Source organism: Crassostrea angulata, chromosome 10, assembly GCF_025612915.1.
Source record: "Crassostrea angulata isolate pt1a10 chromosome 10, ASM2561291v2, whole genome shotgun sequence".
Lineage (NCBI taxonomy): Eukaryota > Metazoa > Mollusca > Bivalvia > Ostreida > Ostreidae > Magallana > Magallana angulata.
In genome coordinates, this window is record NC_069120.1 from 9,600,217 (window position 1) to 9,623,589 (window position 23,373).

General features: G+C 34.9%; 2 protein-coding genes and 1 pseudogene across 3 annotated transcripts; all 3 read right to left on the bottom strand.

The window, feature by feature from the left end:
* Nucleotides 1-27: 27 nt before the first annotated feature.
* LOC128164627 (degenerin unc-8-like) lies at nucleotides 28-8,676 on the bottom strand. The gene is made up of 13 exons (XM_052828567.1): nucleotides 8,203-8,676; nucleotides 7,670-8,044; nucleotides 5,393-5,565; nucleotides 5,224-5,304; nucleotides 4,869-4,960; nucleotides 4,554-4,717; nucleotides 3,915-4,004; nucleotides 2,218-2,344; nucleotides 1,686-1,761; nucleotides 1,480-1,537; nucleotides 1,019-1,101; nucleotides 765-840; nucleotides 28-322 (listed from the first exon to the last, which is right to left on the bottom strand). The coding sequence occupies exons 1-13, from the start codon at nucleotides 8,413-8,415 to the stop codon at nucleotides 176-178; spliced, it is 1,755 nt and encodes a 584-aa protein (XP_052684527.1). The 5' UTR covers nucleotides 8,416-8,676; the 3' UTR covers nucleotides 28-175.
* Nucleotides 8,677-10,771: 2,095 nt separating this feature from the next.
* LOC128164874 (uncharacterized) lies at nucleotides 10,772-12,045 on the bottom strand (annotated as a pseudogene).
* Nucleotides 12,046-13,792: 1,747 nt separating this feature from the next.
* LOC128167643 (amiloride-sensitive sodium channel subunit alpha-like) lies at nucleotides 13,793-22,806 on the bottom strand. Of its 2 annotated transcripts, XM_052833468.1 has the most exons (14): nucleotides 22,364-22,806; nucleotides 20,805-21,221; nucleotides 19,794-19,832; nucleotides 18,157-18,323; nucleotides 17,613-17,693; nucleotides 17,416-17,507; nucleotides 16,473-16,636; nucleotides 16,292-16,381; nucleotides 15,730-15,856; nucleotides 15,433-15,508; nucleotides 15,197-15,254; nucleotides 14,996-15,081; nucleotides 14,736-14,811; nucleotides 13,793-14,097 (listed from the first exon to the last, which is right to left on the bottom strand). In XM_052833468.1, the coding sequence occupies exons 1-14, from the start codon at nucleotides 22,559-22,561 to the stop codon at nucleotides 13,840-13,842; spliced, it is 1,929 nt and encodes a 642-aa protein (XP_052689428.1). In that variant the 5' UTR covers nucleotides 22,562-22,806; the 3' UTR covers nucleotides 13,793-13,839. The 2 variants fall into 2 exon arrangements, with proteins under 2 accessions (XP_052689428.1, XP_052689429.1); XM_052833469.1 differs by lacking the exon at nucleotides 19,794-19,832 and having other exon boundaries at nucleotides 22,364-22,803.
* Between the last annotated feature and the right edge of the window lie 567 nt (nucleotides 22,807-23,373).

The window sequence follows — 23,373 nt, forward strand, 5'->3', positions numbered from 1 at the left end:
CAAATATAATCATCATCATCATATTAACATAAACATGAAAACAGATTTACAAAATTTCGATACATATGCACAGTTTTCCACTTTGACTATGTTAAAAAAAAAATCAGGCTAAAAAGAGAATTCGAACACCATTTTGTTTTAAATTATATTTTTAATTCCACTCCTGAGCGATAGATTATCTTTCATCGCTGTTATGTTTACAGACATGAAAACCATATTTACACAGCTCCAAGAAAAACTGGACGACTTCAAAGATAGCCAACACGGACAGACCGATCCACAAACCAATGGCTCCGCCCACGTCTGAGGCAAACTGTGCCGTCTAAAATGACATGCCCATCGTTTGAATTAAAAAAAATAATGTTCTTAAATCATTATAATCTAAAAGACTTTCGCTGTGAAATTATGTAAAGAAAGAATACATGTATTAAAAAAGTGGAAGGAAAAGAATAGACAAATTAAGTAATTCTCCGTTAAAATTCCATTTGATTTATAAAAACTCCATTTTAATTCAGATTTTTTATGAGGGCTGTGTGGTCATAGCAATTCTTGGACTAAATTAGTTTCTTTTTAGTTGAAGAGCTCTGTTTAGATGTAGGGAAACATTCAATTTTTATAGCTTAAATTTTAAAATAAAATATTTGAATTTTTTCAAAAGATAAAAATAATAATTAATAAAAAATATTAATTTGTCAAATTTCACGGCAGAGCTGATAAGTAGTTTATCGACCATAAAGCTCCATTAATTCAGAAAGTGGAAATACCGCTATTTCTGGCTCTTCTTCAATTTTCTCATAGTTCAAGTCCTCGTAGTATATCGTTACTTTCAGGAAATTCAAGCTAAAATCCCAAAATAAAGAATTGTGTTTGGAGACTCATCATGTAGAATTAAGTCTTTAAAAGACTCATTTTTTATGATTTTACAAAACTTGTTACCAGATCATGTAGTCTTATGTTGAAATATTTTTATATATACGGTATTTTATTGTTCTTAAGATAAGTTCCCACACAAGTCTACCTGAGTAAGCGTGGATCTGTTATGCTGGTTAACGTAAAACACTGTAGAGGAAATCGCTCACAAAGCCCTGTCAAAAGCGTGTTCTGAAAGAGAAAACGCTATATAATTCAACAATTTTAGAACCAAAGTTCATACCGGTATTTGACGCTCATCATTGCCCTTCTATCGTCTCTACCCCAAAACCAACTTTTATTCGAGACAACTTTATTGGTTCGCGGAGAATAAACTTCGCGATCATGCCCTTTTCCCCACACCCGCGTTGTTAATACAGAGCCATACGTCAAAGGTTTTATTTGCGGCGAGAAATATTCGCGACGACGCGGCGAAATTTCCAGCACGCGAAAAATAGTTGGTTTACAGTACGGTCACCACCAAAACCTGCCGCCACCACCACCACTATCATCACCATCACCTATAATCATGTTACCACAAATTATACTGCCACCACATCGTATTCTTACGCTGTATTTTTCTGTGGGCCACTGTCGACTGCTTGGAAACAACGAGTACTTTTTTTCTCTGAAATATCAAGTGATCAGAGTATGAATAAGTTTGATTGAACTTCTTGGAAATCTAATGAAACTGAATTTGGGTTTAATCTTTTTTCTGAAAAAAAAATAATTCGCCGGAAATGAGAGAAAAAATTGCAATACTAGAGTCAGTTCACCTGCAGGGGTTTGGGCAATTACAATTTCTGTTCTGTGATTTGAATTCTCTTTGAATTTTATTTATACAGGAGATTTCTGCAAGTAAGATGAAAAGGTTCAAATTATAGAAGGAATGAGATCTTAAAACAGAGATAATAAATTATTTGTTTGAGTTGAAGTTTTAGGTGCGTGCATTATGGTAGAGCTTGTTTGAAGCACCTCATATATTTTTTTTTTCTTATAATAAAAAAATACTCAATTTGGTGGGGTTTTTTTTTTTTGGCTTTTCAAATATCTGTCTCATTATGCTAACTCTAAAATAGCTCAGAACAGCAGCTTCACGGTACATTAACTCTAAAAGTATTAAAAGCGGGGGCTGTTGAAAAAAAATCCCCCACTTCCCCCAAGCAAATAATGCTGAACGTTTTATCAATTAATTGGACATTTATTGGACCAATATAAACCTACTGGACGTATATTTCCAACTTCATACTGTAAATTTAACTTTACATACACGCAGATAGAGATAGTATTTGAACTATATATCTGTACCTGACTGGGTTCGGCACCACTTGTTTTTGAACGGGCTGTTAGAAAAGTGGTAGAACTCCTTGTATTCATGGAAATAACACCCACATTCTCTGACCATGACAGATTGTTCGCAAACTATACGACACACCTACACATCAAAATAAAAAACTATCAAAATTATTAAAACAATTCCATTTACATCCAATTTTTAACGAATAGATATATGCCTGAACAAAATTCCACAGCATGTATAAAACACCCCCTCCCAACATGTATGATAAGCAGTCAGAATAGAAATATCCAACACGCTAAAGGCTCCTGATAGGGCGCTGTCGTTATGCCAAGTATAAAAAAAGTGTGGCGAGTGAAGTCAGGTTGATATCACCATATTGGTGATAATTATACGAGGATTACTCATATTTTGAAACTTTAAAATAAAAATCTAGTACACAATAAACGGAAACACGTTAAATCGAGTTGAAGGATTATTACAGAAATTGACAATGATCATACAACATCCACAACATCCATACTCGAATTTTCATAAGAGAGTAATGCTTCATGCGTGGGATTTTAATGAAAAACCCTCAACGAATTACGAAGTACATTGCAAATGTGTACATCAAATACAGGAATTCAATTTTATGTTTATTTGCAACTCATCAACAAATGCGTTAACAACAAAAGTCCATTGTCGTCGTCACGTGATCGGCATCGTCGGATACCCACGGGTGATCGCGTCTTTTACTTATCACCAGGGTGATAAGTAAAAAACGCGATCACCCGTGGGTAACACCTAGGTGATAAGTAAAAAAAAACCGCGATCATCCGTGGGTATCCGACGATGGGTGATCGCTAATACCGCTGATTGCTGACATAATTTTCTAATGAAAAATAACTTTGTCAAAACACTGTATAATTATACATTGTTCTTATTTACTACAATAATGTAATGTTGTCGGGCGCTAAGTTATAAGACGCGAAAACTTGGGATTTCATGATCTACCCGGTATTTAAGGCATCCAATGTATAACGACTACATTTTGTACGAAATAAATATTCTGATCCTCTTTATCATGATATCATTTTGAAGGTGTTGTCAAATGAAAATACTCCACCAAGGGAATTTTCAAAATTTTAATTCTTTTGTCTAATTTTAAATTACACCTTGAGTTTTACATTGAAGTCTATGTGCAGTGCAGTTTTATTAAGATATTTTAAAAAAAATGAAATTCATACAGTTCTTTTGGTGATTATATACATAAACTTTCTCTTTATTAAATATGAAATGAAACGAATCATTTACCTGAGATATTTTGACAAAATTAAAATGATCGTCTTTTTTCATCAAGGGGAGATAACTCTTAAAAAATTAAAGTTGCAAAAATGACCGGCTTCGTATATGCAGTCAGGCTCCGCCATCACCAACCTTCCTCAAGTCAATACTCGGCCTCAAATCTGAGGTTTGACCTCAAATTTATGCACTTTTCTTTAAAGGATTTGAGTTGAGGAATGAGTTAAGGGATTTGAAAATTTTGGTGACGGTGGAGCCAGTTCATTTTACCTTTATTGTTTTCTAGCAATACATATTTAACTAATTCAAAGTGATTCAAAATTGTTTAATTTCCCTTTATTATAAATTGAATACCTTAAATCCTACCTCTATTCTAATTCTACTGTTAAGTCACACAATTACTGCATAGTAGAGAAAGGCATACTGTTCTGGAATATTCCACTTTATGTTGTCTTTTGAAATCTTGACCATTTTCGCAATCCCTGTAGGACGGTGAAACTCTAGTGATATCTTTCTGCAAAGAAAAAGACCACCCTTATGCCTTTATCTGGACACGCGAGACGTTCTTCAATTTTATTAAATTTTCCTTGATATACCGGGGTATTATTTCTTATTTATTAACATTGAAATCTGTTAATTAAAATAAAATCAGGGTACATTACCAGGCAATTTTGGAGCTAGAATATTTAGATATTTTTTAAAAATAGCATGCAAAATGCATCTGAATGCTTTAAAATGAATTCGTAGTTTATATTTTCAATTGAGCATTTTATATCTTAATTCAAAAAGTATCATATAACATGAAAATACAATTACTGGATTACTAAGTGGAAATCTTGACATTGTGCAGATATGAAAAAAGGGAGAAAAATGGAAGATAAGTCGCGTCTGACCGTTATACATACATCAACAGTTGGTTTGCTTAATAATCACGAACACCCAAATATTTTCCAAACACAGTTGATTTGCTAAATTACAAACATGTTTTGTACGAAGACAAAACAAATATCCCTCTTCTTTATTAGTTGATTTGCTAAATAAAAACAGCCACCCAAATATTTACCAAACGCAAGCCTACGTGTGTTTCGTAAGAAGACGAAACGAATATTCCCTCCTCGTCAGGGAGGGGGAATGTGTCCTGATCGTGGATCTGTAAGCGCATGCCGTACCCCTGGCTGAGTCCTTTCAGATACTCGTCATTCTCCATGTAAAGTATCAAAGTCAACCCTGGATTTGGAAAATAATCAACTTAAGCAGTAGTCATAGAAAATACCCGTTTAGTCTATTTTACTATTTCAAACAACATTCTTTTTCTATTTTGACCGTCATACAATTTTACTTATGTTCGTCGACCTTTTCTTTTTGAAAAAATTGTCACCTGATTTTGGACCAGTCTTTTTGGCAACAAATCCTTTGGACTGAATCGTGAAGCAGTTACCATATTCAGGTGTATTCACCAAGGTAAAGTTTCTGGAAATAACAGATTAATTAATCATTTCTTCGTATAAGTTGAGTCATAACTTGTGTGTTGAACGAAAAATACCCGACATGAATCGTACTTCACACACTCAATTTATTTTGAAGGAAAAAAAATAAATTTCAATCGACGGATATATTATTCCATCGTCGGGAACCCACGGCCAGTCTCGCAAACGCTCAGTAAGCGTATGCGAGACTGACAGTGGGTTTTCGACGATGATATTATTCCAACTTCCAACTGAAGATCAACGCACTCTGCATAGCATTTGAACCCGTTGTATGAGCAGGATATCAGCATGTCCTCTATCTGGTGTCCTACGTCGATCCTTGTATCTCTGAAAATAAACTAAAACTTATTCTGCATCAAAATAACCATAGCTGCCATTATGGAGCTTGTAATCAGAGTAAGGTACAATAACTTACCTTGGCATGGAGAGATACAGACTCCGGAAGGAACTTTCTATTTTAAACACACTGTCCCTCTCCGCACCCCTAAAGATGTCGTCGACGTAGTAGTAATCCGAGTAATAATCGTCATAGTACGACATGTTGTCAAAATCGAAATCATCAAATCCTTCTACAAATCGCTTCTTCCTCTAAAAAAAAACACGTTTAATAAGAATGCATATGGTGGCATAGATCTGCCACCACTTGTCAGATAGTTATGTCGACTTGTCAGATGATTATATCGACTTGTCAGATATTTATGTCAACTTGTCAGATCTTTATGTTGACTTGTCAGAAAATAACCATATTGACTAGAAACTCAATATTTTGTTGTTAAAGCGTGTTAGTGCCACTAACTGCCATTAAGTTGTCATCATAATATCTGACAAGTCGACATAAAGATCTGGCTAGTTAACATAATTATCTGACTGAAAAAATAGTATGGCCACTAATTTAAAGAAAATTATCATTCATATTATAAGTCGACTTGTCAAATAATGATGTTGACTTGTCAGATGTTATGTCGTCTTGTCAAATAATTATGTCGACTTGTCAAATAATTATGTCGACTTGTCAAATAATTATGTCGACTTAAAAGATGCTAATGTCGACTTGTCAGATCCTTATGTCGACTTGTCAGAAAATATTATTTTAACTTGATGGCACAAATTGGGCGTGGAAAGGTTATAGAGTTAAAATTTTTAAACACGTGGATAAGTGACAAGTCTACATAATTATCTGACAAGTCGACATAATTATCTGGCAAGTCGACATCAGGATCTGACAAGTCGACATAATTATCTGACAAGTGGTGGCAGATCTATGCCACCATAAATGCATGACTGAATTTGCAAAACATGTATTGAAATAATATAGTATGCTGCTATCGTATGTTTTATATACAAAAGTAAAAATTCGATATTGCATCTTTACTTTCTTAATTCACGCTCCTAAAGAAACGAGATTTGCCATATTTTCCCTCATTTTTTCTTTGGTGTAAATGTTTTCTTACCTTGCTCATCTTAAAATCATAGCAAGCAAAATCAGAGACAACTCTCCAACAATACCCATTCATTTATTCCGTTAGAAAGTTCAAAGCAAAATGAGCTGTATTTTTCAGAATTTATATTGCTGTGTAGACCTGTATGATAAAGAAGGTGAAAACGAATCGTAAAATTGTATCATAATAAAGAGGGAAATTCACTGGGAAATATGGCATACCAGTTATTGTATATGTACAGGACGACAATAGAACCATTTTAACAAGAGTTTGGACTTTGGGTAGTGGTGTCAAACAGCAATGTGACGTGGGCCTGTCTATTTCATTGTAGGCTACTCAGCCATGGCTCTTTGAAATCAAAGATTTGTCTGGTTTTTGAGCATAGACTAGGCAGTCGGTGTATATTTCACTTTTATTTAAAAAACCAGCGTCATTTTTATCTTTTTTTACGCAAGAAATAGTTAGTAAAATCCTACTGAAAGTCCAAGGCCTTGTAAAAATTGTTCTAATGTAAATGTGCTACAATCAAAGCCTATAGAATAGCTTTTTCCAAAAAAAAAATTGACAAAGAGAAGTTCGTAACCTTAATTGTTCTGGTCATTTAATCAGTTAGCGACCATTTTACATGTCAGCATGGTTATTGCAGTTCATATTGCTCCAAGATGCCAGTGCCATTGAAATACATGGAAGATACAGCCCAAAAAATTCACAAAGTACATAGTTTTTTCCAGATAAAGCATCTCGTATTTTTTTTTAAATATGAATTCAATTTATTTTGAACCAGTATAAAACACACATTAGGAAGATTTATAGGTTATAGGTAAAACATTTCCCTATCAAAATAAATCTTCAGCTGGAGTAACCCATTCGTGAATAAAACTGCCCTCGGGCTCCCGACATACCCAAGGTGAATTTCCGGTCAAGAGAGGACTTCATCAACCCAGTGTAGCATACTCGGTATGCCAGCTTTAGATCCGTTACATTTTTTTGATAATTGTTAACAGTTTATTCTAGTTACATACATTTATGTGATACTAAAGCATTCTTTTAAAATTTAGACAATACAATGAATTTTTTCACCTCTGTTACATTTTTTCAACTTTCAATGGGAACGATTGCATTCCAAAAGTGGATTTTTAAGTCACCTCACCATAATAAGCAAGTTTCCATCAAAGTTTCAAAGACTTCTAGTACGTTTTACAGACACGACAATAATTCTTTGAATTTTTTACAAGTGTCAATATAGCAATTACCTTTCCAGGTACATCAGCACCCGGGTTGAACTGATCAGGATCGGTTTTTGCAACTATCTCCTGCAAATCCAGGGGCGTGTCAGGCAGGCGTGACCATTTAACAGCATTCATATTGCATAAGGTCACCGCGGGAAATTGTAGGTTGTTGAAGCCAAGAGAAATTTTGGTCTGAATTGGAAGCTCCAGGAACTGGGATATGAGATAGAAAAGATGAAACACCATCCAGCCGATTGCCACCAGCAGTAGAAATGCCCACAATGCTCTTGAGTACCAGAGTTTGGCAGACTTGATGTACCCAACTCCCTGCATAGCTGTTCTGTCGGCAAAGCGATTAAAGATCTTCCTGAAGGACTTTTTAGAAACCGTTTTTTCTCTCTAAAATAGAGATACCTATACTATCATTATCTTACTTTTAGTTTTCTTCTTTTCAGTTATTGCAGATGCGGGGTTTATGTACAAAATCGAAATTACAAAAACACTCTATTAAAGTTAATCATTGAATTAAAAGTGAATACTTTTACAGTCTTCCTTACTTTTTGCTCCCTGTCTTCGTAGTCCGGCCGGGGATCAGCTGATCTGTAGTCGGGATAAAACCGTTTGGAGAGGGACCCGGTGTCATGACTCTGTGCCTCCCAGGGAGAGGAGCCAAGCCCAAACAGGCCACGATTCCTGGAATTCCTGTACGCCATTTCCTGATCAACACCAAATGTCCATCCATCATGGTATTTCTGGTTGTTTCTGGACATTCTAGAGTTTATTTTCTCTCATAAGACTCAATTGGAATCGCACATCTCCTGACTTAAGGAATAATTTTCCTAATTCGCGTCGTAGGACCTGGAGGGCGACAATGCATTTAAACTTTCACTTAATAGTAAGCCTTTTAATGTGAAACTCCCCAGGCTTTGGTCTACCCATTAGATATTGACAATAGTGCTGTACATGTTTTTTTGAGCAACGAAGCATCACCCGAGTAACGACGCCTTTGTAATCCATTCGTACAGAAAGTAGACACTGTTAAATTAACGGAGAATGAATGTGGGTTATATCTTCAAGATGTCATATAGAAAACACGTTCTGCATCAGTGTGTGATTGTTAGGGCCTACAATCTGATGATTTAGATACACAGGGTACATCAAAAAGTTTTTGGACTGATGTTATAAAATTGCCATTGACATTGCTACAAGAATGAGTTTTTTGCTTACATACATATCATAGGCGTCGGAACCGGCCCCCCCCCCCCCACTTTTTTGCAAAGTTAGACCTAACCATTAGGGACATAACATTATAGAGGGTTCAGCCCCCCCCCCCCACTTTTTCTCGCAGCGAAGATAATTGTTCCTAAATTTACCTTGAAAGATTGAGAAAAAGGAGTCATAGGAATACTAGCCCCCCCCCCCCCCCCCCAGATTAGGAATTTCATGATTTGGGGGAAAAAAAATTTGGTAGGTAAGATCTTATTACTTTTGGAAGCATAGGTATACTGCCCCCCCCCCCCCCCCCCCCCCCCGGATTAGGATTTCCATGATTTTGGGAATTGGTTTTTTTTTCCTCAATATTTCTGAGGATTAGTCTAGCCCCCCCCCCCCCCCCCCCACACTTTCAATTTGCTTCCGACGCCAGTGCATATAGATTAACAAACGTTATGGTGACTTAAAAGTGGTAGTGATTGGGATGAGGTACTGGTGCTTTCTTTGACTTCTTTTACATTAGATTTTATTGGTGATAAAAAGGGACCTCCACACATCAAATTTCATGCATCGTTGAATACGTTGCGAAGAAAGAAATATACACCTATTCTACAGTTTTACGTAATAGCGTGAAATGACGTTATAATCTTATCCGATTAGGTGGAAAAAGATTTTAACGGAAAATAATTATTATTTGTCCAGCAACATAATTAAAGCGTGCCGCAAGAATCGTCACAGGACTACCTATTTTTGCTTCTAGGGAATGTCTTTATTTCGAAACAGGGTGGGAAACACTTCATAGTAGAAAACCATGTATAAAATTGATAGAAACCTTTTACCCAATTATGCAATGGACATTTTCCCAAATAAACGTATTAATGCATCCAATTATTTTACAAGAAATGCTCAAAACTTGATACACCAAAATGACGTTTACAATTGTAAAAATCTTCATTTGTTCCCACTGTTGTTAACGAATGGAATACGCTTTCAATGGATGTCCGGGAAAGCGACTCCAATAAAAAAAAAATACATGTTTCTGTCATAAATCGGAATGATATTACATATAGAACAAGGCCTGATTTTTTTACTTATGGTGAAAGGTTTTTGAATGTTATTCATTCTAGACTTTGTCATAATTGTGTACTAAATAGTGATCACTAAATAGTGATCTATTTCGTTGTAGTACTATTAATAGTCCACTCTGTCCTTGTGGTAAGCTCGAAGACATTTACCGTTATATTTTCACTTGTAACAAATGAGCCGCGACGGATAGAAATCGACCTTATCGGTAAAAATTACGATTTTAAGCTTTAATTATATTCTAATAGCCATGGCACTAGGTAAGGAAAATCTGAAAACAGAATTAAGATATCTTAAAAAGTAACAAAGATATTGCATTTTAAACATCGCATGTTTTAATTAAAATGAATCCCGTTTCAGTGGGTTTCGAGAGTCTTTTGTGACGTCACAACGTTATAAATGAAATATTCAATATAATTGAAAAGCATCGTATATATAACCATTAGATTTATAGCAATAAGTTTGAAATGTGAGTTTTAAACGTATTTACAAGTTAATGCATCTAACAATAACCACGGAGTTGGTTATTCCTCATCAGGATCAGGGCACGTCAAGTCTTCGTACGGCGCTTTTACGTGAGGTCTAATCTCATTGAAGAGATAGCGTTTTCTGCTGGAGCGATAACCTCTGGAAATCCGTGGAGAACTTCATCCATGTTTACTCTCTCTTTAAAAAGGTTAATCCGGACTTCAGGGGAATCGAGCGTATGTTTGGCGAACACTACCTTGCTCATCGGTTGTATATCGGAAGTGCTGGGATTTTCCAATACCCTTTAAAGGCTTGAAGTGAGTGTTAAAGAAAACATCCCATCCAAACCTCTCTAGCCTATTCCTATTTGCCCCAAATCGTGCCACGGTGTCGCATTTTGCGGATGCCGAAAATTTGGACCTTTTTAGGATGAAGGAAGAAGAGAACGCCGAATGGGGTATAGTGATATACTGAGAAAAATCAAACGTGTAATGAACTTCAGTGAAGGGCATGGAACATGACTGCAGATATTTTCCATGAGGTCTCTCAACATTCTGTAGCTCAACTCTAGCTTTTTCCGTACAAAGCTTGTATAAATCACGTTCCTGTTTCGCCTGTTAAACATGATTCATAAGTTGCTGTTGTAACGGGATGGGAGAAATAATGACGGACCAGATCGGGTTTCGAACCCGGGCCCCCTGAATCTCTAGTCAGGTGCTCTACCAACTGAGCTATCTGGCACCGGTATTCGAACCGGTCTGACCGTCACACTGTGTTAATTAACTGTAATTTGATTTCTTCTGTAAAGGTAACGGTTTTGTCTTCCCTTGTCATGACATGTCTTGCACAAGTCGGTTTTTGGTTTGATAAACTGTATGTAAGGAACGCAAGAGTTCCACGCCTATTTGAAGGTCGTTAGCTCCATGAAGGGACTTCCAGTTTCCAAACACGCCTCCTTTTATTTCGCATGAATTGACGCTTTACTATCACTGCATGGCAACAGTACAGGAGCTGTGTCATCACGGGCTCTTGTGGCAGCAGGTTAAGGCAATCCAATTTGATCAGCATATCTCTCTATGAACAATACAACAGCTTCGACAACATAAAATTGGTGACCGTGATTTGATTTTTCCCCTGTTAAGCCATGAACGCGGGGGGGGGGGATACACCATTTTCTTTAAACTGTCTTTTCAAAGTCTTAAATTCTGAACGTTCCAGTTCGAACAAAGACCTCCGTGCACTTTCACAGATTTCTACTTCCTGAAAACAGTAGTAAAATCGCTGCCGTTCTTTTTTTCCTCCGCTTGTTCCGACGTCGTTTGTGATGAGCTGATCTTCAAGATTAGACTGACAATATGGCGATTCTAAATGGCAGACAGCCAGATTTAATATTTTTTTCAATTGGGGAAAAAGCATGAGGCAAACAATAATAAGTCAGTCCAGCAAAGTTTTGTTTTTTTCATAATTTATGCGTGCTGAGTCTGAAAAATATAATTGGCTATGACGAAAATGGCGTTAATTTGGTAAAAATGGCGATCAAAATGGCCGACAGCCAAATTTAAAATAATTCTCTTTTTAAAGTCTTATAAATGCAGGAACAAACGACCATTTCGTAGTTCAGCATAGTATTCTATCATATCTAAAATGTGCCGAGTCCGACAAAAATGTTGATGTTTTAAAACAAGAGGCCAATATGCCTTAACGATCACCTGAGTACCCTAGCCCATACACAAACTTGTCGAGGAGTCTCATACATGTATATGCAATTTATCAAATTCCATTCTGGAGTAGAAAAATTATAATATTGTTCAATGACAACCACCTTCCTGCCTGAAATCTTTCAAAAAGGACTATGAAATCTAAAATTCATTCGAAAAATTTTAAAGATCCTAATCGAGTGCATGCCCTGATATTGAAAAAGTGCAAGTCTGATAGAAATATTTGTTAACTTTCAAGATAGGATTTATGCGTAAATAAACTAAAACAAGGTGGGTAATATACATTTTGATTTAAAACAACCTCCCATCCCCCATCCCCAGGTGCAGACAGAAACAGGCATTTAAACAAATATAAAGTTTGAATAATCAACCTACATTTTCACTAGATCACCATCTGGCATTTATACCAAAATCAGTTTGAGTGTACTGTTTTTCAGTAATTTTGGTTAGCCAACAATTACTTTACTATCAACAAGCCTATTTGTTTATTTAGAAAGTTCCAAAAAAAATCTATTGCCTTATACACTTATGTACTTACCACATGACGTAAATTGTCAAGAATTGGGTAAAATGGGACAGATATTGAACTTTTGTAGAAAATCAGATTTTGTCATGTGAAGCCTAATTAGTGTAATATATATATATATATATATATATATATATATATATATATATATATATACATATATATATATATATATATAAAAAGCACTGAATAGAATCAACAACACTAGGCATCTTTAAGGTGTCGGATCTAATATATAGATACTAAGCCAGTAAACTGAATATATAAAGCACTGAAAATGGCTAACGACACGAACAATAGAAATTGTCAAATTTTCGGGACAACCCGTCCCTTCTTCAGGACCAAAAAATAAATTATATAAGTAAAAAACAAAGAAAACAAAATCTAAAGCTACTACTAAACTACTTAAGAAACTATGAAAAAGAACAGCTACATTATACACATCATTTGATCACATTCTTAAAGGTGTTGATACTGTCGCCGATCGCTATGAAGTAATCAATCGACCATTGATCGACCGTCGATTGATTACTTCATAGCGATCGGCGACAGTATCAACACCTTTAAGAATGTGATCAAATGATGTGTATAATGTAGCTGTTCTTTTTCATAGTTTCTTAAGTAGTTTAGTAGTAGCTTTAGATTTTGTTTTCTTTGTTTTTTACTTATATAATTTATTTTTTGGTCCTGAAGAAGGGACGGGTTGTCCCGAAAATTTGACAATTTCTATTGTTCGTGTCGTTAGCCATTTTTAGTGCTTTATATATATATATATATATATATATATATATATATATATATATATATATATGCTTATAAATAATTGTGGACGTTGCAATAATTTGCATGTCTCCGAATGACAGTACCAAACACAGATTAGGGACGGAAATCATTAGTGAACTGAATCATCATGTATTTGATAGTCTGTTATTCATTTATATACAGGTAAGACATAGATCTATTACCCATATATGTATATATAATTTTGTAAGCCTAACCCTAGTACATATAAATAGATTTTACCTTAGCATTCGGCCATCTCCCACTTTTTAAAATTGATTTATCATTCAAATCATGATAAAAACAACCAGTTATGAACAAATAACAAACACATTGTAAATCTTTTTTTTTCTTAAAAAAAAAACACACAAAAAATCGAACACATATACATTTTCTCTGCATGTTGCTTAATAATGCCGGTAGGAATTCCAATTCTCTTGGTATCTTTTTTCATTTGCAAAATCCTTTTCTTCTCTTATGGCATAGCCATTTTGTCTTTGTTTTCGTTTTTTGATCTGCTTGGATTTCCTTTGTTTGTATCGCCACACATGTACACCGTACGCGCAAAGCTCAATAAAAAACTGGACGACTTCAAAGATAGCCAGTACGGACAGACCGATCCACAAACCGACGGCTCCACCCACGTCCGAGGCAAACTGTGCCGTCTAAAATAAATAAAATTGAATACATAGTAAGCTATCAAATTCATTTTCTATCAAGAAGTACCAAAATTAAGACGAATTATGCGCCTGGGTGACAAACAATTGTTCAAAAAGCCAAGTGGATTAATACATCGAGTCATTTTGATTTGGAAAGGGGAGGATATGCATATGCTCGTATGCTTACCCAACCCAATTGAGCGTTACAAGGAGAGATTTTTCATGTACTTTTAAAAGACCGAACACTATTTAAAAGTATTTTACATTGACATTGTAATCATGTTCATTACATACATGTTCAGTACCTGTGAATGCCTACAATTAATTTGCAACTACATACTCAGTATACCATTATAACTCTTTCCCTTCCAACTGTTTGTCTTGCCAATGTTGGTGTACAGCTTAATGGTTTTCTTTCATCATGAATTAACAAAGTAAGAAAAATATAACCCAGTCCAAGTCTTCATGATATTTCAAAATATTGCAATATGTAGGCGTAAACTGTAATACTGTAACACGAACTATTATCTTAAACAATTGTTATGATACATTACATGGTGTCGCGGAATATCAAAGAAGGCTCTTTAGTTTCATCACAAAGACTGTTATAATTGTTTCCATTTTCTGTAAACATATATACATACCGCTATTTCTGGTTCCTCAACGAATTCCTCGTAGTTCAGATCTTCGTAGTAAACGGTCACTTTCACAAAATTTAGACTGTAAATAAAGAATCAAGTTTGAGTAATAACTAAAAGAAATTAGTCAAAAATGTGCTAATTAGACAGTTAACCTATGACAAAAGATGCAATGGAATCAATCGTTTTTACAATACATATGTATTATTTGGCTTCAAAGATTAAGTTAAACGATAATAAACAGAATAAGACTATCGCGTGTTTACGCTAGAGAGCGTGGGTCTGTCTTCATGTTGACAACACGCTGACATTTGGCAGGAAACTGTTCACATAGACTCTGCATCAAAATGGTCTGTAAACAAAAAAAGATAACAAAATCAAAGCATGTGGATCGCATCATTCTTCTTGTAAAAGTACAACAAATGTTATTATAATAGTGTTTGTCCCATCGTTTGGATCAAACTCACGCTATATGCTTCGGTGGGCCATTGCCTGCTACTGGGAAATAAAGAGTATTTTTTCTCCCTGAAAACAAAAACATGGTTGTATTGCACGGGTATTTGAAAATAGGCAATGAACATTTAAGTTAAATTCAATAAAAAATATTTTTAAAAATCCCTCCATCCATTATTGAATACTTTGTTTTTATGTATTTGTTTTAAACGATGCATTACAAAACAAGAAGAGTTTTAAACAGTCTTACTTGCAAGGATTTAAACAGCTACACGTTCTCTGTTGCATACCAAATTCCTTCATAATAGTTGCAAGGCAACGTATATCTGTAAATAAACATTACAATCTATCTCTTTATTGGAAACAATTTCATCTTACACATGCATTTGCAAGTAGCATTTGGGTTTAAAAACACGCTCAGGCTCGTATGTAAAAAAACAAAAATGAAATCTCGCCTTTTAAAAAAGCCTTTGAAAATGAAATTAAAATTCTTTCTAAATTGTATGAAGCGTTGGTAACTGTTAATTTGAATAAAGCAGTGTTGCACCTTGTTGAGTTTTGCACCATCTGTTTTTGTTCGTGTTGTTGCTGAAGAAGAAGAATTCCTTGTAGTCGTGATTGTAGCAACCACACTGACTGAGGGACTGTTCCTGCTCACAGAATATCCGGCACACCTAAACACCCCAAACAATAGCCGTCACAATGAAAATGATGTTTGTTTCATTAATTTATTTTTCGTTATTCCTTAATGATATGATTATTAAAATATCATAAAACAGTATAGACTAACTTATTGCTAAAACACACATAATTATGAAATATTCCCTAGAACCACTCGTGATTTTTGCATTTTGCAAAACAAATCATTACAAATTTTGATAAGCACAAAATTTAAATTCAACGCAAAAATATTGATATTGATGTTCCACACAAAAAGAAAACTTCAATACAAATTCATAATAAGTATTAGTTTAACGTTACCAAAGAAAGTAATCCGAATCTGAACATTAAATCAAATATAGGAAAGTTTTCAGTACAATCCCTCTTCGTCTAAATGTTGTGTTATTGTATGCCCAAAAAATGACACTTGTATCATACATGTAACTCACCGATCTGGAGTACTGCATTTTATTGACCTTTTTGAACTCAATTCCATCATTACATTCTCTGTGAGGTGGAGTTATACGAGTGATGTCCGTCTAACAAAGCAAAAGACGTAAAATACAGAGGAGTCCGAACAACCACGAATCTGCAGCAATTAAAAGTTACATCGAAGAGCGAAGCTCTTACCAATCGCAGACCGATATGTGTTTCAAATGAAGATGAAAGGAAAATTCCCTCTTGGTCTGGCATCGGGAAAGTTCCCGGTTCATGGATCTGTAAACGCATTCCATATCCCTGACTGATTCCTTCCAGGAACTCATCATTCTGAGTGTAAAATATCAATGTCAGGCCTAGAACGAAAAGGGCTCACAGTCTTATCTAGTTCTTTACATTACAAAACCGTTCACATGTGTACGGTCATAAGTATAAAATTGTATTTTCAGAAGAATCTTTCAAGCTTTTGAAATTCATTCATAGAAGTGATACTTTTATATCTAACTAGACTTTTACCCGTGCGTGCACGGGTTGACATTGCATATTATGACGGGCATTTACGGAATAGATACTTCTAATTTGCACACCATGTTGACATGCAGAACTCTCGGAATTTTTCATATTAAACGCACTGAGTTAGAGTTATCTCCCATATTTTCTTTCATGAACAGAATATTTATAGCAAATTTTTAATGAAAATTAACACGTATTTGTATCATTGTTTTTGAGTTTATCCATGAAAATGTGATATTGTGGAAACATAAACTAAAGAGCATCCCGTGATTTAGCGTGAATGTAATGCGCATGCGCAAGATTGTAAAATCCGAAAAATTCAGACGATTTCCGGATTTTAAAAAGGAATTTTCGTTGATTATTAATTTGCGAAGCATGATTGAGAATAAACAAATACAAATTGGTAATCTCCAAGTACCAATGATGTTAAAAATATATAAAACAAAAGACAGTACGCTTCCGATTTCTCGGTATTAAAGCCCAAAAATTCGAGTCTATTATTTTAATATAGTTGTATAGAAGATAGATAAGGGAAATAGTGATGCGTCATGTACTTTATAAAAATAGTAACCTAAATTAAGGGCTATAAAATATTAAATAATTTTGATTACAGTGCACGTACCCGTTTTTGGCCCTGGGTTTTTTGTTATAAAGTTCCCAGATTCTATTGTAAAGCAATTTCCATATTCGGGGGTGTTCACCAATGTAAAGTTTCTAAAAAGTCAAAGTTGCTGAATTAAATCATCATTTTATGATTAACGTAATCATGATACAATTCAGTATAACTGTTTATAGAAGTTTGTAAACATAAGAGCTTACACTGGGAAACATTTGAAACCATTGAAGGAACACGACAGCAGCATGTCCTGTATTTGATGACCAGCTTGCACTCTGACTCCCCTGTAAATATTGGGTAAATTAAATATTTCTGCACAATTATACCAGTATATATTACTGCCTTTTCAAGTATGTTTCATTTATAATTACTAGTTTTATCAGTATAAAAAGCACCAATTTTTCTTAAACTTTATTTTTGGTATGGGGAAAGGACAGACGGTATTTATAAATCAACGAATTATGGATGCATATAACTGATTTTGAATGTCCCTCCCATGATTCTGTTGAAATTTTGCAACGAAGGATAATAATTCATCTTACACTTATAACAGTTTGTATTATAGCTTTGAAAAACCCGGCTTTTATATACATCTATATACAATATGGAAGGGGGTGTCCGTTCTACAATACCGTTATTCATATTGTCATTGTTTTTAAGTCAGTTCCAATGCATTCCCAACAGGTATCATGGACAAGACCTGACAAAACCATGACGTTATAGAGACTTCCGGTTTGTAAGTCTTACCTCGGCATGGCCAGGTAGAGGTTTTTGAAGGTATTCTCTACCTCGTACAAGTTGTCTTTCTTCGCGTCCTTGAAGGCCTCGTCTCGGAACGAAGGATCGTCGTAGTAATCCCCGTAGTCTGTCAGGTTCCCAAGGTCATCAAACTCGGAGACAAACCTTTTCTTTCTCTGTAAGCAAGAAAATTGCAATTTATATATAACTGTCATATGATCTCTTGACCTTACATGTTGTGTATACATTTTTGTTTACTGTATTATATACTTGTATTGGGAGAGGGCGATCTAAGTTTTTGAACTTGTGTCCAATCCCTGTTGTAATTTTTGTACAATAAAAATATGTTCAAATCCAAAATTGCAAGATTTGCTGAAAATTGCATACAGTGGTGTTTTTTTTTTTTTACAATCTATCTTTTAAATTCATAAACCAAACATTTTTTGCAATACATTGATTCAGTATTGTTTTAACTGACAGCATGTGCATTTATTAAGAAAATCAACAAAGTGATGGAAACAATAACTTTGGACAGACGTTAGTTTGTTCAGTATATAGATCTAAAGGATATACTACCTGTAAATCAAAATAATTATGTTTTGCTATGTCATTTTAAACGATTCCAACAGTAAAATGATAATAAAACGTGTCCATTACTTAAAATAAAAAAAATGAAATGCGAAAGTAAACTTATGAACTTTGTGAGGAGGAAAAATTTGCGAACACAATCATTATCAGATTCTATGTTTGATTTTCATGACTGCTCTACAATAACAAAATGGCGCAGATGATGTATGCAGAACGACAAAGCAATTAACAGAAGTATTCAAATATTAGCTAACCAAACATACTTAATGAAAGAAGACCATTAGTTTTAAAAATCCCTGCTAATGACTAAAATTGCATACAAAGGACCAAACGAAGAGGCAATCTCATCGCAAACAAATTGAAATGATTATCAATAATGAACGTGGACAGTGTATTCTACAAAGATATTATAGATAACACACGGTTTTTTAAATATTTCTAATGTCTTCTGACATTCATGATATTAACTTAAAAGTTAGACTTAGTATTTTAACAGCAATTCCATTCGATCTATATCATGTTAAACATTAACACATTTCATTTAAAAATGACCCAGTCATCCATGCAGTTTTAAAAGAATTTTACTCATTGCAACATTCACATAAAAGGAAATTGTTTGATAAAAGCTGAACCAACATTCAATCATTAAAAAAATCATAAAACATATACAGGTTAATTTTCTCTTTAATTTCATTTATACTGTGCAAAAATTCATTTCACCCTTTCCCAGTAAAACTAAATACATGCATGTACCTACAATGAATAAAAAGTATATACCTCCCCCCCCCCCCTCCATCACCATCTTCTTACGGATTATAAAGTCAATGCCTTCATGCTGCCTAATCCACTTATGTCTATTGAAAAATAGAATAGGTTTGTCCCACAGATCAAATTAAATCAAATCACCATCTATCTAAATATCTAATAGACATTTTGTTATTTTATTTTTAGTTGGGTGAGGTTAGTATACTAGGGACGTGTTCTCCACCAAGATGAAGGGGTGATCACATGATCTGTGGAATTTAGTACTTATGACGTCATCTAAACGTGACCTTTACCTTCCGGTCTTTGGGGGGTTGGGGAGGAGGCGGAGGGCCCTGAAAAATCACCCTGCTTGATTTAAACAGATCACACAAATTGTTGTATAGAATGAAACATAATATAACACTCATCGTAAAGATTTGATTTTTCTCACCATCACGGGTGTTTAAAGCAATATGAGCTGTATTTGTTAGAATTTTATTTTGCTGCAAAAACCAGCTAGAATGATAAGTCTGCATAAAACTTTAACTTGATAATTAAGATTAGAAAAATCATTAATCTGGTCAGAGGAAATATTTCTCTTCTAAGGAACATATAGCTAATTAATTTTAGTAAAGGATGACAATGATTCAATTTTGCTCCAATTAAGGCTTCTTAATGGTCTTTTTTACAAAAATTTGGCGAAAAGAAATTTAAAAACCATGATTTTTTTGTCATTTTAGTAGAAAAGAACATTTTCGTAAAAAAAAATTTCATCATGAAAATTGCAGCTCATATTGCTTTAATCCCCAGTGTATGCATCTATTTGATATATTGAACTGCAGAATATATACACAGCAAACCAAATCGATCTGTACATTTCTTACATGTAAAACCGACGGGATTGCGTCGTTGATACAATATACAGGATTTCAAGACATTTACCCGAAATAAGTGTACAAACATGGACTTTCAAAGTCCTAATCACTGTGTACATTAAAACTTAAGCTATTTAAACAATTTGTTGACTTGATATACACTTAATGGTTTTAAAAAAACTGATACAAGTACATAATTAAAAGTACGAACACACAAAAGACATGTACATATTACAATAAAGAGGGCCAGAATGATGGAAAAGCGGGGAGTCTCGTGATCACTATTTCAATGACTCAAGAGGTTTAAAGGTTTTGTATGAATATGCTTATTATGTGGTAATTGAGGTTCTTTTGAATAGAATTCGTGATAGTAACTCACGAAGAGAGAGAGAGAGAGAGAGAGAGAGAGAGAGAGAGAGAGAGAGAGAGAGAGAGAGAGAGAGAACTTACCCCTCCAGGAATGTAGTCCTCGGGTTTGAACCGACTAGGCTGCGTTAGAGCAACGAGGGATTGAAACGCAACGGAGGTGGTTTGGAGCTCCGAGAATTTGACAACATTCATACTGCACAGCGTCACGGCCGGAAATTGTAGGTTGTTAAACCCAAGGGATATTTTAGTCTGAACAGGAAGGTCCGTAAATTGCGATATAAGATAATAAAGATGGAAGACCATCCATCCCATGGCCACTAAGAGAAGGAATACCCAAATTGCCCGTGAATACCAGTATTTGGCAGAGCTTATATAGCCCACACCTTGCATTGCCGTCTTGTCTGCAAAGCGACTGAGGAGCTTCCGCAAGGATTTTCTTTTTTCCATAGAGTTCGCAAAGGATACATTATCTTCTCCATTTTCTGTAGATCTTCTATCCTGCAATCAACTGAACTACATTAACTGTCATCTGAGACAATGTCATTAAAACAAATAGCCTTGTTAACAAACTTATTTTACAAACATTTGCCAGTGTCTTTGACTCTATGTAATTCTTATTTATATCTTTATAAGTCGATATGGTTTTCCATATTATCATTAATGTAAGAATTATAGGTAGATGAGGTAGGGGACTTCTTGTGTAGCATATGAGTAACATCTGGACTACACTCTTTTTTTTTAAAAAATTAAAATAAACTCAATCAAAATTTTCTTTACACTACAACTATTTCAACTACTGTACATACACATTGTATGTATAACATCTTTCACATTCTTTGAATGCTTCTGCCTTCAGGTTTCTTTCTTTGCCCCACTAAGGTGCGAGCAATTTATGTAGTTAAGTAATAATGAATTATAGACACACGAGGTTATACAAGTTATAGTTCCCATAGCTACAGGTAATGGATATTGTGCTTTGCTCTTGTTGTTACCTTTAGAGAATTCACTTCATTGACTAGATCATCTGATATATGTTCAAGTAAAGAAATTATATAAGCATTCTAAAGGTTGGTGGATCTAAATAGCCATCTTCTCTACGCTTCGCCGGATTCACAATATTAAAAAACAAATTTAACAAAAATTAACAATTTCCGTATTTAGCCACTGAGAGAAAAATATTGAAAAAATCATTGACATTTTAGTACGTATAATGTGTAAAAAAGAAATGTTACGGAAAAAACGAGAAATTTCTCTATTCATGTGTTAAGTATACATTGAATGTAATCCGGTTATTTTTTTCCGATGTTCACATTATTTTCAAATGGATAATCATTGCACGGCCATCATACCCCGACTCGCGTGTGACGAAAAACTTTTAATTTGAAGAACGTAAATTAAACCATTATTGCTCGATCTGACGTTGAATAGAGGATCATAATACACGTACATCAATAGCGTCTTATTTACATTGAAGCCTGGTTGTACCAATGTTAAAAATGTTGTCGATTATCAAGAATATGTTGTTTTCATCTCTTTGCTGTGTAATTGTTTTGGAATGATCTACAGTGGAGCCCTATCAATAATAAGTATACACGTAATGGATATTTGATACTTATTTTAATCATATGATGTAAACTAACCTCCAGGTCCCTCTCTCTGTAATCTACGGGGGGTTCAATCCGGTGAGATGGGTAGTATCGGTCCGAGGATGTGGCGCGGCTACTGAACGACCCACTGGCAGGTGCTCGTAAATGTTGCTGATTCAAGTACCGTGATCCAATGTACTCCTCCTCTCTGTCCCCACGGTAGGGTCCGCCCCGCCCACTGTGGGGGTACATTTTTATTGGTCTGATTGGTCGAGTATTTGCGATGTATTCCAAACAGAGAGAGTTACACTTATCAATACGATGAGTTCCGAGGAGATTTTATCCAACTTGCAAAGAGAATCGCGTTTTTAAATATAATCCTGGGTAGAATTACCCGAGACTGACATAAATGTATGTTCACCTACACAAAGGCCCGGCATTTAAAATCCGAACTTTCCACTTGGTTAACTGTGCTCCCAGGGTCAATTGTTGAAAACGTTAATAGAGAAATCAAAACAAGTCTGGTGAAAAAGCGCATGACCTTTTATGTACACGATTCACCCAACATAATTAGACCACAGAAAACTACTTTGACCATTGACAATTTACTGATAACATTTTACCCCGAATGGAAAAATATTAGTCTTAAAGACCGAGAAAATAAGCACCGCCTTCAAACTCATGCAAGATGACCTATCGCTTCTTTCAGCTGCAATAAAATAGACACACCAGTCGATATTTAGCAACAGGTATTTAATAAAGCTGGGTCTTGTTATATAACATGTAATAAGATGTACTATTTCTTTTTAAAGCAATGGATGCGTACAGCTGTACACGTTTACTTATTTTGCTTTCCGATTGAAATAATAGGCCCTCCTCCAAGCATCCTCAGTATGTAAAGGATGAGGGTCATTTTATGTAAAGAGCCCGAGGCTCAAAAAGGGTATCATAAACCCGCCTTACTATGTGTTCTATTATGAATTTAGTAGCCCAGCCTACATGTTGTAAGGTTGTCGCAAACATTCTTTTAACGATGGTTAGGCACATGGAGCAAGGGTTTATAT